General features: G+C 33.5%; 1 protein-coding gene and 1 pseudogene across 1 annotated transcript; both read right to left on the bottom strand.

Annotated features, from left to right (window-relative positions):
* Positions 1 to 369: 369 nt before the first annotated feature.
* LOC128158231 (uncharacterized) lies at positions 370 to 2,703 on the bottom strand. The gene is made up of 2 exons (XM_052820989.1): positions 2,608 to 2,703; positions 370 to 2,173 (listed from the first exon to the last, which is right to left on the bottom strand). Exon 2 carries the CDS (start codon positions 2,164 to 2,166, stop codon positions 502 to 504), a length of 1,665 nt encoding a protein of 554 aa, XP_052676949.1. The 5' UTR covers positions 2,167 to 2,173; positions 2,608 to 2,703; the 3' UTR covers positions 370 to 501.
* Positions 2,704 to 12,157: 9,454 nt separating this feature from the next.
* Positions 12,158 to 13,992, bottom strand: LOC128158236 (uncharacterized; annotated as a pseudogene).
* Between the last annotated feature and the right edge of the window lie 4,805 nt (positions 13,993 to 18,797).

The following is an 18,797-nucleotide window of genomic DNA, read 5'->3' as shown; positions in this document are numbered from 1 at the left end:
GAACCAGATTCAGTGATTGGGTCTTCTATGTTATTCGTAAGTAAATCGGAGGAATGATAGTGAATGTAAGCACATTTAATGACAAAAAGGCGACGATACAGAAAGTCGTAGTACAGAAACATCAATATGAATATAAATATGAGCACTGAATGCCTAAATGATAGAAATATGTTAGTTAACTTGTATAGGACTGAGCAACATGTCTTTGAAATCTACTTCTGTCCTGATAATTGAGTAACTGACACGCCGCTTGTCAATTTTTTTCATAAGGTACAATAGCTGTAAATACATGCAAACGATGCTGAAATACCCTTTCTCAAATACTAGTAATGGTAAAAGATTATAGATTTTTTATTGAATAAAGCTTATTAATGTTATAAACGAAAAGAATTTGTAATTTCATCAATATAAGGAAGGTAATGTTTAAAGAATGAATTTCAATATATACAGGAAAAGGCCACTTTTGTTTGATGAAAATCACATTTTTAAAGTTGATGATTTCTACTTTAAATATTTGAGTTTCTTTACATTTCCTTTGTAAATCTCACACACAAATAAATTGTCATTATTGTCCACACATAAACCAGCAGGACCTTTCAGATTCCAGTTATCAATGTAACGAAGAAACTGTCCATTCTGATCCAGAATGTGAATACAATGGTTGTCTCTATCGGCTGCCAGGATACGACTCTGACTGTCCGTTGTGATACCCCAAGGTTTAAATGGTTTGTTCTTGGTAACCGAGGGATGACCGGAGTATCTCCATCTGAGTTTCCCGTCCTGATTTACCACCACTACTGCACCATCCTCCCAGTCAGCTACACAGATGTCATGGTTTCTGTTCTCAGAGATATATTTTATTGAAACATTCTCTGAGTACAAAGGGTTACCTTCATTATCAAATTGAATTGTTTGTTTCTCTGTAGATCCCGAGTAACGAACAACTTTGGATTGAGTTCTATCTCCACTGTACATGGTAACCAGGAGATCACCAGTAGAGGTGACACACAGGTTATTAGGCGCCCATCCCTGTAATCTGATCAACTCTTCTGTCTGGGCACTCTTTACTTTATACACTGTTCTTGTTGTACTATCTGAGTACAGAAGATTCCCATCACTGTCTACAGCTATATCACTGGGAGAAAAAATTGATATTGCAAGGATTGTGTGAAGTGTTGAGCCTTTGATACTTAAGCATTTGATATCTTTGGTCATTCCACTCGTCCATATCCTCTCTTCATTTACACAGGTAACACTCCGTAGTTCTTTATACCCAGTCTGTATTGTAGCAACTAGCTCCGGTTCATCTAGTAATTCTCTATCTGATGTGTAGGGTTGGTTTTGTAACAATATATGTTCTTCTGTAGCAGTAGATAATGGGGTGATGTGTCCAAACAAACTATACAGCTTCTCACGATCTATTGGTTTTGGAATGAATGTGGGAAGTGATACCTGAACCTTGGGTGGAAGCTTGCTGAACTCTCTGATCTTAGAGCTGTATTCAATGGTAGAAGATACTTCAGTGGACTCCTCAATTTTCGTTAAGGCGTGCAGTGTTTCCTTTATGAGAGACTGTATCTGTTTGATTTCATTCAAATGTTTCTGTAAAAGTTCTTTGTGTTTTACTTTTATCTCGCTGATTTCAGTTTTCATTTTGTTGATGATGATGTCGATTTCTCTGTGCCATTGCTCTCCTTGTTTGGACATTGTTGTTGTAAGTTTATCATATCCCCCATCTAGGTTGGCAAGCTGATTTTCTAAGTCGAGTGCAATTTCTTCATATGTAGGGGAAATATGATTTTCTAACTCTTTTGTATCTTTTTTAATATCATCTTTCTTAGCTTTGTAAACATCTGTAACTTCTACGAAGTTATGTCCCTTGTGCTGTGTAGATGCCATGCAGGAAGAACAAACAAACATATTATTGCAATCCTTGCACTGGAATTCACAATTTCTGTGTGGATGTGTTTCACATTTCAAATGGATAAGGGTTGATCTTCGTTTCTGGAAAGGAACTATTTTATGTTTGTCATATTCATCTGAGATGTGATCCACTACACAGGGCTTGCAGAGGTTGACATGGCAAAAGTCACAGTAGCTGTGTACTATGGCGGTCTCACAAAGGTCACATCGGTGTACATCCTGTGCACTAGAGCGAGGATCCATTGTTGTTCTATGAAAATAAATTAAAGACTTCAAATTATAAAGATAAAAGATTTCATATATTATGTAGTCTAACTGAATAATTGATTTAGTAAGTAAAACGATTTTAAAAGTTAATTTCTTTAAATTTATTCACCACGTACTCCCTTTCCCCTTTTCTTTTTCATTTAAGATTGATACAAATTATGTAACACTTGTCAAAACTGCTGTGACAGTCTTATTTTTTAAAATCATTAGTTTATAACAAATCAAGTTAATAAAGTTCTGTTTGATTAAATAGTTTAATGAATTGAATATACAAAACATTATGCACTGTATTAATATTCAAAACGAAAGTAACTTATAATTGAAAACTAAGTAATTGAGTTTATACATTTTAATATCCAGTGATCAACTTGGATGTTGGTTAATAAGTGAATATGCAACTATAGATAAATTACAAACCTCGTAACAGATATGAAAAATCTCTAAATGTCTGGAATGCGTGCACGAAACATGACTGATCCTGTCTGGTGACCACCTGATCAGAAATGAAAAAAAAACGTTATCAGTGAGAGTTACTTCCCGTTAATTGCTACCGCCGTTGGTTCACAGTACATATAGGTTGCACTACAGTATTTAACTTTACTAGATATTCTTACCAAATTTGCACAACTTTACAAACAGATTAAAAATTCAAAACGAACTTCTGGAAAAAACCCTCTTGACATCTTTTTAAACAACGCTTCATTTACAATTTTCTAGCAAGACATATACACACGTGCATCCAGCATGGCGTGAGACTTTGTTTACCTCAAGTTACACACGTGAAAATCAAGCCCGGGCCTTTTCACCCCCCTCCGGAAACAACACGCATCAAAAATTCAAATGACCTCACATTATTACAAAACTGGGATAGTTAGACCTCTTACACATTGTTTTTCATCTCATAAAAAAATCAGCTCCTGTCTCGAGCGGAAACGCCCCAAATTCAAAGGAAAATTCGGGAATTATTTTGCCTCAGTCATGATTTGAACCTTCAGTGAAATATACTGTAGTGACCCTTACAGCTTCAGAGTCAACGTGTGATCGCGGGACACAGAACCCCTGACGTTGTGAAGATGGCAGTTTGTTTTAGCAGATTATTAATTGTTCTTTATCAGTAAACCTTTAACCCTTTAAGTTTTTGCCTTGAGGTAATTAAGTCAAATACATCAATATCCATTCGAATCATTGTTTTGGTGTATTCTGGAGGAAGGCTTTAACTGATGTAGTCTAAATTATTTTAATGATCAAAACATCGGAGCAAGATGACCCAATGCTGTCACACGTGTTATGAAATTGAAATGAATTATTACCTGGCAGAAATCCCCATAATGGAGGCGGCGGATTCTTTCCATTAACAGAACCGCAATTACAACTTTGATACTGAGATCTAAGAGAAGCTCGGACACATATCGGAGAAATGAGAGTCACGGCATTCACAAGATTTAATGCAGATTTCGTTTGTTAAGAGCTCTCTCTATCTCTCTCTCTCTCTCTCTCTCTCTCTCTCTCTCTCTCTCTCTCTCTCTCTCTCTCTCTCTCTCTCTCTCTCTTGCAAACAACGGTTAATATGGACGATCCTCTTCCAAAGGAGGGGATAGCTAAGCGGACTCCTTACGGTGAATTGAGACGATGTGAAACGAGGTGTATCAGACGTTAAAGAGGTCGAGAAAATCTTAGTGTTTTCAACGGTTTTGTATATTTTCATAGACATTAGATACTGATTTCTGACTTAAAATGCTTTGTTTTGTTCGTACCAGTATTTGAGGTTGTGCAAAAATTATTCAAATAATTTGGTTTTCTGGAATAAGCTTTACCCATGTCTACTGCATGCTCGTTACCTCCAGAAATTGTTGAAATTTCAAAGAAAACTACTACTTATTAGTTATTGTATTTTCAAACAAAATATAATAGTTATTGTTTTTTATTTTAAAAAATCCTACATGTATACATGTGAGAAAAAAAATTGTACCGCAATGTGCTCAATATCTCAAATTAAAAACATTCAAAAATTTGATTTGTCTTCTCCATTATAAATTAACAGACTGTTATTTACCTCGCGTACAAACCAGGATAATTTTCCGCTGTGATATTTTCTTAGGAATAGCAATAATTACTTTATCCCCGCAACAGAAATGTGTCAGAACTATGGAAACTGATTTAAAGATGTCGTTTTTATTACTCGTGTCTGAAAAACTATCAAAATTGATGTGGATTTCGCATTATTTATTGTATAAAGAGGGGGCCCAAGAGAGTAGGTATTTACAGAATATCATTCTTTTATTTTGTTTGTACAAGTATTTAACATATTCTAATTCATATAGAATTTCTAATGTTCAACCAAAATTTCAGCGTCAATCGTAGATTTATAAGCAAGATACAGAGCTCACAGTTCGCGTAGGTTTGAGTAATATTTTGTTCACATGAGTTTATTACATTCAGCTTAAGATTTTTAACTTGCTATTTCCTATTCAGCATTTAAAATGGAAAAATAGAATGGCCTAAAATTTTCAATTCTTTTATTCACTCAAGACCAGTTCACTGGTATTTGAGGTTCAAAATCAGTTTATACAAATGTACACAAACACAGTCAAGACTCACATGTACAGTAGGAGTAATAATGACGAAAAAAGGTTAAGTTCACAATACAATAAGTTGTTAAAGTTGGTTTCTGGAAGAACAAACTTTGAAAATATTTCTTTAAAAATATTGACAATTTTTTTACTTTTTTAATCATTTTAATATTTTAATAATTTTTTAATAATTCGAAGCTTAACACTCAAATATGGTAAGTAAATAGAATTTGTAAACAATTAAACACAAGAAACATGCACTATAACAAATAGAGAACACAATTTATTTTTTCGGAATGAATCATATATATACATGTATATATACATGTATATACCTACATATTTCCGTCAGCGGTATCAAACTGTATTTAAACTGAATTAACTCGAAAAATGCCGAGCATCTTAACAAAACCTATTCCATTTATCTACCATTACGCAAAAGTTAATGCCGAATTACCGATAGAATGAATTGTATTTCAGTACTTTTTTGATACATCAGATTTTGCTTCATTTGCGCAGGTAAACAGTTAACTGTTTGATTTACCGAAGTCTCTGTTTGCTCCCAGGTTACAAAGCATAAATAATGAAAACGAAACGAAAATCAGAACAAGCTAACACCAACGTCATGTGTGAAAACTGTCAACGCATTGAAATATTTAGCCTCAATTTACTTCACAAAATCGGCACCAATATTTTGCATGTTTCAAAAATTTCCCTTCATACGCGAACTGTTGCACAACAAGCAAATTCATCATAGTCAGATCGACCCTTTTTCGTATGATGTCATGGCTGCTTTAAACAAAGAACCCTTGTTTTGGAAGTATGGAATACGAGTCTTGGTAAAATGGGTATGCTAACCCGGGCCGTGGCAAAATAAAAGCCGGGCAGATCGGCAATCGTCAATTCCAAATACGCATTATTTTGCAGCAATATTTACAGCGAATACAAATATACAGGTCCATCAAATATCCTGAAATTTTAATAAGATTGGCAGATTAATAACTGCCAATCATTTGTTTTGCCCAGGCCAAGTCTTGCCTACCCATTTTACCGGATGCCGAACCCGAAGCTATTAAACTGATAGAAACACACCTTTCCTTTATCATTATTTTCGTAATAACGCAGATTTGAAACAGAATTATCACTTAATTTTTGCAATTTATATTTTCCTTCCCATAAGGATAATTTATGCTAAACTACTTTGAATTGGATTCAGTAGTTCTTGAGAAGAATATTTTTAAAAATGCACCCCCCTTTTTCTACAGTTTCAAGGTTTTCTTCGCATTGAATACAGATCGGACTTTTATTTCTGCAATTTATATTCGCCCTCCTATAAGGATGCTGTGTGCCAAATTTGGTTGAAATTGGATAAGCGGTTTTAGAGAAGAAGTTCAAAATGTATAAAGTTTACAGACGGACAGACAGACGGACAGACAGACGGACGGACAGACGGACGGACAGACGGACGACGGACAAAATGTGATCAGAATAGCTCACTTGAGCTAAAAAACTGCATGATAACAATATCTAGTTTGACGGATTTTTGAAAAATTGAAAGGGCAGGTTTTGCCCGCTCCAGATTGAGCGCTGGTTTTATAGAAATCAGCAGCAGTGTCAACTCCTATAATCTTATAAACTTGCCCTCAATGCTTGTCCTCTCTTTAAGATGATTAGACAAGAGAATGAAAACAGTAATACGTGCCTGTCATCCTTGTTTTGAGCATGTGACATGCGCGGATCCAGAAATTTTTTCCAGGGGGGGTCCGAAGGATAATTGTGTTTGCCAGGGGTGGTCCGAGGCATATTTTCGCGATAATTTTACTATGTAAATTTAATAAATTTTCATTTTCCAGTGAGGGAGTCTGGAAGTGTATGTGTACACATTATTGCGAACATTACATTTTATGAACAGTATATAATGTGTAGGCATAGAGAGCACCGTTTAACATATATCTCACATAACACAGTAAAATATTAATAAACTTTCATAGTAAGCACGATGGCCTATAGCGCATGGGTATCATTAACATCTGAGATTAATCGGCAAACCTCGGGCGAGTACGATGCCTCAACAAATTTGATTCCATTGGAATCGACCGATTCCTCATGCTGAATGCAATAAAAAAAGACGAAGGCGAAAGTGTGAAGTTGCGAAGGCGAGAGTGCGAAGTTGCATGGGCGAAAAAGCGATAGTAGTATCGCTCCTTTGTCTTCGCACCCTCGCTTTCGCATCTTCGCACTTTCGCTCCTTCACCTTCGCAATTTCACCTTCGCAACCTCACACTCTCGCATATTTGCCCTCAAGGCGAAAGTCGAAGTGGCCCCATCGGAACACCATAATAGCTGGAGCATGTACATGTATATTATTTGAAATTAATTTATTTCATTATTTCAAATTATTTTGAAGTGTACATGTATCAAATAATTGCATGTAAGCTTGAAAGATAAAGCAGTTAAATTGTATTTGTTATATTAAGATGGAAAATCAAAGGCCTTTTTGTCATTTCCAACGATAGGAAAGTAATAGAAACAGTTTTTGTTATTCAAATATCTATAAAGCTGCATGTGTACACACGGTGTGCTCTAGGGTACTCTCATGATCCCGTCCACTAATCGGCACGCAAACATTATGAATTCATGTGAAATCATCGCGCGAAGACCTGCATTTAAATTACCTAACACTCAAAGGATTAGATCTCCAATGTTTTGAATAAATCCATTGGGAGGGGGTCAAATGATTTTTTTTACATTTGTTTTGTAACAACTATATATATTATACTTTAGATTGAATGTTTCAGAAGAAATTTATCGAAGAAACACTATGCACACTTGACTACTAATTGATTGATGTACATTTAGTAAGACACGCGAGTTATATCTTTTCAAGATAAATGAAATCGATCAATTGATCAAAATCGGGACATACCCCCGTTTGGCGATTTAATTCCTCCAGTAAATATTCCAGCGACATGAATATATATTTGACAATGTTTTAATCTGAACTGATAATTTTTAGTTAATAATGATAACCAAACACCAATTATTACCAACATTCTACCGTAATAGATAGTTTAGATCGATCAAGAAATAATTAACGCAAGACATCCGTGAACGATGTTAAAAAAGTATTTAATGTATTTTCTAGAATTAAAGTTGTCATTTAAAAAGCTAAACACAACTAGATCTATCATTAGTTCTAAATTCCTACATTCTTACGCAAAATGTTGTATTTTTTTAAATACTGTAGAATATGTACGCGACTAACCCCTAGACACATGTCCCGTTACAGAGACTAATGACATCCATGTACTAGTAAATATACTGGGCGCTTAAAATGCATGCATATAGGAATATGATCACTATTATATTTTTCTTGTGAAAATATTTTTTTAAAGTTTGATTTAATTACTTCAACAAGATCGGCAAACATTCAGTGTCTGATTTACTAGTAAATATTTCTAATAACTTTGTACCAAATATATAAATCTACACAAATATAATGTTTTGAATCTGACTTCTGATTTGATATTAAAACTGTTTTGAAATTTTAAATGTACAGTGGAGCCTCACTTATCCGGACACTTTTGTCCCCAGGCCAAATCGTCCGGATAGGTGAAGCGTCCGGATATCTGAATTGTGATATTTACCTTTAATATTTATGGAAACATAACTCATTAATTATTTATACAATTAAATATCTTACTTTGATAGCCATAAGCACTACAAAAAAAGTTTAGATTTTTTTTAAATTAACAAAACAAAATATTGTTAAAACATTATTTAAGGTATGTTTTTTCCACAGGAAACCAAGCACTCCATTCTTCAAGGCAACACATGTACATGTACATAACAATCACTGTATTAAACCGATATTTTAATTACATTCGCATAACAAAGCGAAGAGAAGAAAGTCGGTGTTCCACTTTACACTGACAAATCTTTTTCTTCAAGCTAGCGGTGATCGAAACTCTCGCTCTCTTGGCCAGTGGTGTTGACATGTTTGAAGCTGCTCAACATTTGTTGATTGAAAATGGGTGAAAATCTGTATATATTCCCTTATTGATAATTGTCCAAGCTATTTTTTCATTGACAGAACTTACCCAAGCTAATTTTACGTATCCATCTTTCTATAGAGTTAATTGCACCCACGCGATATTTACAAGTAGCGTGAACACTCATCCACGCCATGTTTGACATAAATTATTATTACACTGTTAATTGAACACACGATATAAAATTAATGTCGATACCCTGAACATCCCAAGCGGTCTTAATAACTATCGTAAACAGAACTCAAATTATCAAATATTTCATTTCAATTACGTTTTAAAATGAATAGGCGCACGACCGATCTAATCACACTACGATTAATAGAATTTTAATTCAATCAATAGATGACTTTTTAAAACACAAATTAAACAATTTTCATGACATCTAATCAAACAATAACAGTTCATAAGTTAAATGGCGACAATTAAGCATGTCGCATCCATGGTTATCGTAATTCCTCGGGCGAGTACATAGCGTGACACAGGTGCCCCCGATTACCGGACGAAGGCATTGTTTAAAACCAACAACCAGTGTCAGATGTTTTTACACCAATTTGCACTTGTGCATAAAAAACTTTTGTGCCCCCGTTCGCTTAAATGTGACCGTCCGGTTAAATGAGGTAAAATTTAAAGGAAAACTGTATTATGTGGTAAAATTTGACCGTCCGGATCCGGAACGCGGAATTCCGGATAAACGAGACAAATTATTGTGTAAAAATTCCGTTCCCAAAGTGAAGCGTCCGGATATCTGGCGTCCGGATATCTGAGGCCCCACTGTATCTGTATAAACTTTTCTCTCTCTCTCTCCCTCTCTCTCAGCTACTTTATGACGTCATTTGTTTACACTTGTTACGTCATTTATGTAAATTACAACGACACACAGATTACTTTATATTCATTAATTAAATAGCAAATCATAAGAAATGTTGTGGTTTTTAAAAAAAATATTTCTTCTTATATCCATCCTGAAATCAATATTGTATATTTGTTTTTACTACACAACAATGTTGACCATTTTATCTGCAATACACGGTATGTAATTGTGAGTAATTCAAATACACTGTGTTTAAGGACTAATAAACTAATAAAAATACTCCAATTTTTCCATGGAACGGTTTTATTTTTCTGTAATTAAAGTTAATTGTCAACATAAGTCTATTTTTACAGTTAAGTATTTATTTAGGCATTGTCATATTAAAGAAACTCATCTTACGTCTTAGCTAACCAATGAAAACATTCATTTTTTGTGCATCTTGAAAATAGAAAAAAATAAAAAACGAAAGTGGCCGCAGTCTTGTACATATTTTTTTCTGTTTCTATGTTAATAAGCAGTCTAAAATTGTGCTATTCTGAAATATTGGTGTATGTCCTCGAATGCAGCCTTATAGAAATATCAGATCAAACATTACAAAAACCCATATATTTTACAAAATCCGTAAACAAGGTCCGGTTTCTGAGTTTACAATTACCAAACGCACGTGAATTTTAGCAAACGAAAGTTACTTTCATGCATGGGGTGTCCTACATGAATTATTCCGGCGAACATTTTGACGATATCATGTGTTTGATTTTTCACATTTCGACAGGGCCGATATGTTATACTTAGCGTACCCAGTTCTTTAAAAACAAAAGTAACTGTTGAAACAACGAATGATGATTACCAAACATGTAATAGGAAACAAACAAGGCGTGTTACGTTTTAAAATCAAATCTTATTTCGAAAGCATTTTTGGATTTTTTAAAATGAAAATGCACTTCTAGGTACTTCTAGGTACATTTGTACGTATATAATTTGTAAAATCTATAAGCCTCGGTTGAGATTAAAATTTAAGGAAAAGACTGGAAGGGATGAAAAAATAAAATTTGAAACAATTTGAATTTTTTTTTTGAAAATGGTTACTCGTACGTCCATACTAGTAATTGATTTTTTGTTGTTGTGTACTTTCAGTGGAAGTTTATGAAGAAGTGGTGAATTACAAGCCACTGTGATGCATCCCGTTCTCTCTCTGACTCATCATTCGTTTCAATGGATCTCTCATTACAAAAAGACTTTCCTATTCAAGTGCTCTGCCCCCTCTAATCAATGTCGGGGTTTGGGATTTAACAAAGAAGCCAGCCTCTCCACATATAAATTTCGGATGCAATATTTATCTTGTAATTCTTGAACTGTGCTTGTAAAATTTGGTATAACTAATCAAATTATGTTTGTTCTGGAATATAGGTCATGTACACTTTAGTTTCAATCACAAAAACAATGTGTATTTTTATCAAGGAAATGGTTTCTTAAAAGACTAACATTAATTATACCATTCGATTAATGATTAAATTTTTTTTAAAGATAAGCTGTTCCATATTTTGCAAATGACCAAGTGATATGGTAATTTGAAAACAAGACATTGTGTATGAAAATATTTCTATAAAGTTAAGTTTTGACTACATTTGACTCATTAACTTAATGATGTACATTATTAATTGGACAAAATAAATTATATAAATAACAATGTTTTGAGTAAATGTGTATCAATAAGATAACTATGGCGCGTTCCATTGGAACATTTTACAGTACCATTAAAAACGTATGAAGATAAAAGTCGGATTAGAGCTATGTATAAGGTTATGATGCGTAAGAAACCTGCTACCTAAATTGTGAAATTCTTCATGGCCGCTCGGTCAGGGATTGGGGCTAATGTGGACACATTTTGAACATTTTTGAAATCTTAGAAAATCTTCTACTCTTCTTCCATATATATACTTGAAATAAAAAATCTAAAAGAGATCGATTGTGATGGTGTAAATAGATAAAAGTATATAACTTTTTGAGATAATTATTTGTATGGAAAATTATTGATTATATAAAATCGGACCATGCAAGCGGAACGTTTAAACTTACTTAACCAATTTGATATACAAATGTACTTATGAAAAATAATCGATAAATCAAATCCATTTATTAATGAAAGATTTTTTTCGACAAATTGTCTGGCACTATATATGTTTAGTCGCGCAAGCGAACTAAATAACATGTCAATATGACTATTCCATCATCCATGTATGTTTCACAACCTTGACTAAAAGATTTCATGTACATACAACTATATAATGACTAAAAAGCGACGATACACTAATTCTTATTACAAAAACATCAATATGAATATAAATGTGAGCATTGAATGCTTAAATGATACAAATATGCTAGTTAAATTGTATAGGACTGAGTTACACATGTCTATAAAATCTACTTCTGTCCTGATAATTGAGTAACTGACACGCTGCTTGTTTGTTTACTTGATAAGGTACAATAGCTGTATATTACATGCAAACAATGCTTAAATACCCTCTCTCCAAATGATAGTAATGGAATAACTTATAAGATAATTTCTTATTGCTTATTAAAGTTATAAATGAATACAATTTGTGAATTCATCAGTGTATAAGTAAGGTAAAGATTAAAGAATAAAATTCAATATACACAGAAAAAGTCCATTTTTGTTTGATGAAAATCCCATTTTTACATTTAGTGATGTCTACTTTAAATATTTGATTTTTTTTAAATTTCCACTGAAAAACTCACACACAAACATATTGCCATTAGTGTCTACACATAAACCAGTTGGATCCTTTAGATCACAATTAACAATGTAACGCAGAAACAGTCCATTCTGATCCAGAATGTGAATACAATGGTTCTTTCTATCTATTGTCATGATACGACTCTGACTGTCTGTTGTGATACCCCTTGGTTTAAATGGTTTGTTCTTGGTAACTGAAGGATGGCCGGTGTATCTCCATCTGAGTTTCCCGTTCTGTTTAACCACAACTATTGCACCAGCCTCACAGTCAGCTACACAGATGTCATGGTTTCTGTTCCCTGTGATGCATTTAATACAACTATTCCCCGAGTACAAAGGTTTACCTTCATCATTAAATTGGATTGTTTGTTTCTCTGTAGATCCCGAATAACGGACAACTTTGGATTGAGTCTTAATACTGTACATGGTAACCAGGAGATCACCAGTAGAGGTGACACATAGGTTATAGGGCTCCCATCCCTGTAATCTGATTAACTCTTCTGTCTGGCTACTCTTTACTTTATACACTGTTCTTGTTGTTCTATCTGAGAACAGAAGATTCCCATCGCTGTCTACAGCTAAATCTCTTGGCCAAGAACCTGATTTTGTAAGGATTGTGTGAAGTGTTGAACTTTTGATATTTAAGCATTTGATATCATTGGCCATTCCACTCGTCCATATCATGTCTTCACTTACACATGTAACGTTACGTAGTTTTTCATGCCCAGTCTGTATTGTGGCAACAAGCTCCGGTTCATCCAGAAGTTCTCTGACTGAAGTGTAGGATTAGTTTTGTGACATATTTTCTTCTGTAACTGTAGATAATGGAGTAATCTGTCCAAACGAAGTATACAGCTTCTCATGGTCTATTGGTTTTAGAATGAATGTTGGAAGTGATACCTGAACCTTGGGTGGAAGCTTGCTAAATTCTCTGATCTTAGAGCTGTATTCAATGATAGGAGATACTTCAGTGGACTCCTCAACTTTCCTTAAGGCGTGCAGTGTTTCTTTTATGAGAGACTGTATATGTTTGATACCATTCAAATGTTTCTGTAAAAGTTCTTTGTGTTTTACTTTTATCTCGTTAATTTCAGTTTTCATTTTGTAAACAATGAGATCAATTTCTTTATGCCATTGCTCTCCTTGTCTGGAGATCATTGTTTCAAGTTTCTCATATCCTCCATCAAGGGTGGCAAGCTGATTATCTAAGTCGATCGCAATTTCTTCATATGTAGGGGAAATATGATTTTCTAACTCTTTTGTATCTTTTTTAATTTCATCTTTCTTAGCTTTGTAAACTTCTGTAACTTCTACGAAGTTATGTCCCTTGTGCTGTTTAGATGCCATGCAAGAAGAACAAACAAACGTATCATTGCAATCCTCGCACTGGAATTTACAATTTTTGTGTGGATGTGTTTCACATTTCGAATGAATAAGGGTTGATCTTCGTTTCTGGAAAGGAACTATTTTATGTTTGTCATATTCATATGAGATATGTTCTCCTATGCAGGGCTTTCAGAGGTTGACAAGACAAAGGTCACAGTAGCTTTGTACTATGGTGGTCTCACAAAGGTCACATCGGTGCACATCCTGGGCACTAGAACGAGGATCCATAGTTAATCTATAAAAAAATAAATTAAAGACTTTATTGAAGATTGTTCATTGATAAACATAAAAAAATGTCATATGTGTAGTCAAAGTGAATACTAGAAATTGATTTGGTTATTAAAACGAATTTTTGAATTTTTTTTTTAAGTCATCTTATATTCCCCACAGGAATCGGCGATTAAATCAATTTGTTTCTCATTGAGAACCATTTTAAAAAGTGCTTGGACTTAAGGTAGTTAGTGTCAAACAGCAATGTGACGTAGGCCTGTCTATTTCATTGTATGCTACACAGCCATTGCTCTTTGAAATCAACAAGATTTGTTCTAGGAAGCAACAAGATTACGCAATCGGTGTATATTTAACTCGAAACCAGCCTCATTTGTAAATTGTTTGGTTCTATTAACAACAAATTGATAAAACTGCCGACACTTTTGCTTTCCCTTTTAAGCTTTTTTATTTCTTATTCAGTCGGACATTGATACAAATTATGTAGCACTTTTCAACACACCTGTCTCATTTTATAAATCATTAATTTATAATAAACTAAGTTGACAAAGTTGCGTTTGATAAACTGGTTTACTAAACATTATATTGTTCAAAACGAGAGTAGCTATTATAAGATTTTTAATGTAGGAATTGGAATTAAATGTTTAAATCCCCATAGCTAGCAACTTGTGTGTTGGTTTAAATGCAAATATAGTTACGTAACAAACCTTATTGCAAAGAATTTGTACAATTTATAACTGTCTGTAGGCGTTCCCAAAACAAAACATAGCTCATCATATCTGGTGACCACCTGATCAGAAATGAAAAAAGAAAAAGAAATCAGAGTTATTTCCCTTTTATCACTATCGCCCGTTGTCTGGCAGTTTGTAGCCCCATTGAGGGATCGGGGGGGGGGGGGGTTAGACCCCCCTTTTTCTGGGCCAATTAATTTTTTTTAACATGTAAATGCTTATTTAAAGGCACATTTTTTCGTCCATTCTCCAAATACTGCAGTTATCACTGACTTGAAACAACGGAGCTTGATATAAAACCATTATCAATATTTTTTATTGAAATAAAATATAGCAATTTTCCTCAGCAATTCAAAAGTGTTTATTTCTATGAGTAAGCACGTGTATATTAAACATTTATTTAAATCAGTATCGTCAAAAGACATATTTTAGTTAATAGGCTCTATGTGTTTCTTGTTATTTCTTCGGAAATCGAATGTAGTTTATAGGGGTTTGAAACGACAAGCCATAAATCTACACGATCGAGTAATCACGTATGAGTACATGCACGCATTCGTTTTAACTTTAAAAGCTCCTTTTAGCATTGTTAATCTAATTAAATGTCAGTTATAATTTAAGTACCTATAATTAAAAAACGGCAATGATCTATATCTTCATACCCACAGGACTTGCCTTAATGTATAGGTTGACTCTACTGTTGAAATAGATATCGACGAGATAAATGGCTGTTACATGTAAATTAAACGCACGGAAAATGTTTAAAAAGTCTTCCTTTTTAACAAATAAAAGATTATGGTGGTATGGGACACCTTCATATTATGGCGTACTTCCTATCGAAATAAACTATAAAATCAGGTTTATTTTTTATTACGTTTTCTTTTCCACAAAATGTTACCAAACAGCGTAGCACAATGATTAGAACGTTAACAACGAATGTAAGTCAGGAGTTCGAATCCCGCTGGTGCTTTTATAATATGTACCTTTCGAAAATTTAAAAACAAACATTTTGTTGGTCAGATATTGTAAAATTTGAAAATTCTAATATTGACAGGTGTTCTGTTCTACCTTAACTATCACTGGATTTATGATAGGGCAATGGGGTAAATATTACCGGAGGATAAGACATAAATCCATGGAAAGTATATGTTGATGTCATACAATAAACTTTATCAATTACTAATTACCTTGACATAATAAAAAATCTGGCTTTTATATATAACACATTGGCTGTAGATTTTAATGCAAATAAAACTCTAAATGTTGACTTTACGAGAAAAAATATAAACTATCCTGCAATTCTGCATGGATATAATGGCGAAATCATAAATATTTAAAAAGGCATGTATACTTAGGCTTGCATCTACAGTCTGATGGTGGTTTGTCCAATCATATTACTGTTATTTATGAAAAAGCATGCAAAAGGTTGAATATATTGAGGTTGCTTAAGCATACAATTGATAGAGAAACACTGGTTAGAATATATATGGCTTTAATCAGACCTATACTGGAATATGGTGATGTTGTGTTGGGCAACTGTAAAAAAGAAAACTCTGAGTTGCTTGAAAGAGTACAGATAGAAGCAGCCAGAATAATAACGGGGTTGAGAGTTAACTCTTCTAAATGTGTCTTATATCATGTATATAGGGAACTTGGTTGGGAGACCCTACAATATCTAAGGGATAAACATAAGTTTGTTCTATTCTACAAAATAATTCATGGTTTAGCACTGCAGTACTTGTTAGACTTAATTCAACCATACTTTCCAACTGAACATGAATATATTCTTAGGTTTTATGGCAATTTTTACTCTCTGCCACTATGTCGGACTACTTCTTATTACGATAGCTTTATTCCCTCTACAATTAAATTATGGAATAATCTTGATGCAGAAATAAAACATTCATCATCTTTGTCTATTTTTAAGTCAAAACTCAAAAACCAAAATATACCCAAAACTTACAAACACTACAGCTTCGGCAGTAGGAAAGAAAATATTATTTTATGTCAATAACGTAATAATGCTCATGTATTTAAGGGTTTTTTAACTGATGACAGTCGATGGACAAACTGTGGATCTAAATATGAAGGTAATATACATTTTTTCTTGAGTGTCCAAGATACATTCAACAAAGAGTTAAACTTTTTAATCAATTTTAATGACATTAGAGTACCTTTTCATATTAACTATATTCTTTATGGTAGCTTTGACTTTTCATACAACTTAACTTGTAAAACCGTTTCTTATTTTCACAGTTATATTATAACTTCTAACCGTGTTTTACTTTTTTTTACTTATTAGTTCTTTTTTTAATTACTGTATCTTTCAAATGGGCTGGATCATGAGAACTTTATACGATGTCTGTCTGTCGGTATAAATGAATGAGGTGATGGGTTTATAAATGTAGGAATGAATGTATACATGTATATATCTGTGCATACAGGAACTTGGTCTACTGAAGCTCTCCCTGTACTATGTGTTACGGACCTGAATATAACGGGAAGCACAAGGTCATGTAGATGCCGCGTCGAACACCCCTGTCGCCTTAACAAGGTAAAGAGTACATATTTAATATAGTGACAACTCCGTATCCTCCAATCAGTACCTGTTCCATCCTTCATCAACATTTTCAAATTAATCTACACACTTCTAAACTCAAATTCCTGGTAGACATTTCGGGTAAAACCTTACAACTGAAAAAAAAAGTGTGAATGACTGTGTAGCTAGTAGATGGCAATTTTAAAACTCGCAAATATAATTCAAAGTTTATTTGTATATCCGTTAACTATGGGATAATGCATGCATAACACGTGAACAGGGAAGAGGGTCGACCAATGAAATACAATTTTTTTTTCAATACTCTTGAGAAGGAATTATTTAAGGAATAAGGAATCATTCTTTGAGTATAATGAGGTTATAATTTCGGCCGGGGCGTGTTCAAATCCAACAACGCCCGAAGGGCTTTTGTCGATATATTTGATCATGCCCCGATCGAAAGTATCATTTCATAATATTCAAAGAGTGTTAGTGTTATCACAGACGAAGATACATAAAAATGCAAATATATACGTAAAGATTGGTAGAGCATCATTGCTTGAGTAACAAGCACCAGAGGAAAAGACAAGTATTATGCCTACAGAAGATCATAAACTTTGGACATCAACTGTAGGGGTCGTTTATGCAATTAAAGCCAATTCAATCAAGAAAGCAATATCAACATGGCGATAAAAATACCAAGATTGACCCCTCTAAACATTAATAATTGAAAAAAAATTGAAAAAAAATAAGATTTTAAGCTTGAATGGTGTCTAATTCCCTTAAAACATGAGTAGGAATATATTTTAAAATCTTCTTCTCAAAACCATTCATCAAGAAAATGTGTAATTTAAGCGAAAACAACCTCAGAGAGCATACTAGATAGTGAACATTTATATTTGTCAATATCACGATCTTTGCGGGTGGGGTGGGGTGTTAAAACGCACTTAAAATTTATTTTTTTTCAAAATGCGGTAAATTTGGGACCACGTCAACGCGCTTTGAATATTTTTTTACAAAGTGCGTATATATCGTCGTTATTAACGCACTTTGAAATAAAATGTTCATGGTTTAGTGAAAATGATACGAACATGAAACCAAATGCTTTTCTAAACATACCCATGATGCATTTGGGATTGATTTTTGTGTGTTCTCATGAAGACATTTTTTTTTATTTACCATGAAAGTTTCTAAGCTTTGAAAGAGATCGAATGTGCTGGTGTAAATAAATAAAAGTGTGTAACTTTAAAGATAATTTGTTTCGATGGAAAATAATTGATTATGTAAAATAGGACCAAGAGCTTTAAAAAAACGTTGAAACTTAATTACTTAGCCAATTTGATATGTACTTATAGAAAATAATCGTTAAATCAAATTCATTCGTTAATGAAAGAATTTTCTCGCAAATTGTGTGGCACTACATATTCTTAATCAAGAAAGCGAACTAAATAACATGTTAATATTTCTATATGTTTCATATTCTTGACAAAGAGGTAACTTAAGCATTGAATCATAAATTTTCTTATAACTGCAACCAGAGA

This window comes from Crassostrea angulata, chromosome 8, assembly GCF_025612915.1.
Source record: "Crassostrea angulata isolate pt1a10 chromosome 8, ASM2561291v2, whole genome shotgun sequence".
Lineage (NCBI taxonomy): Eukaryota > Metazoa > Mollusca > Bivalvia > Ostreida > Ostreidae > Magallana > Magallana angulata.
The sequence above is the reverse complement of the archived record's forward strand: the minus strand, read 5'-3'. Positions and strand labels throughout refer to the sequence as shown.

Excerpts from the sequence above, each read along its gene's own strand:
- LOC128158231 (XM_052820989.1), bottom strand. The coding sequence starts at position 2,166 with ATGGATCCTCGCTCTAGTGCACAGGATGTACACCGATGTGACCTTTGT.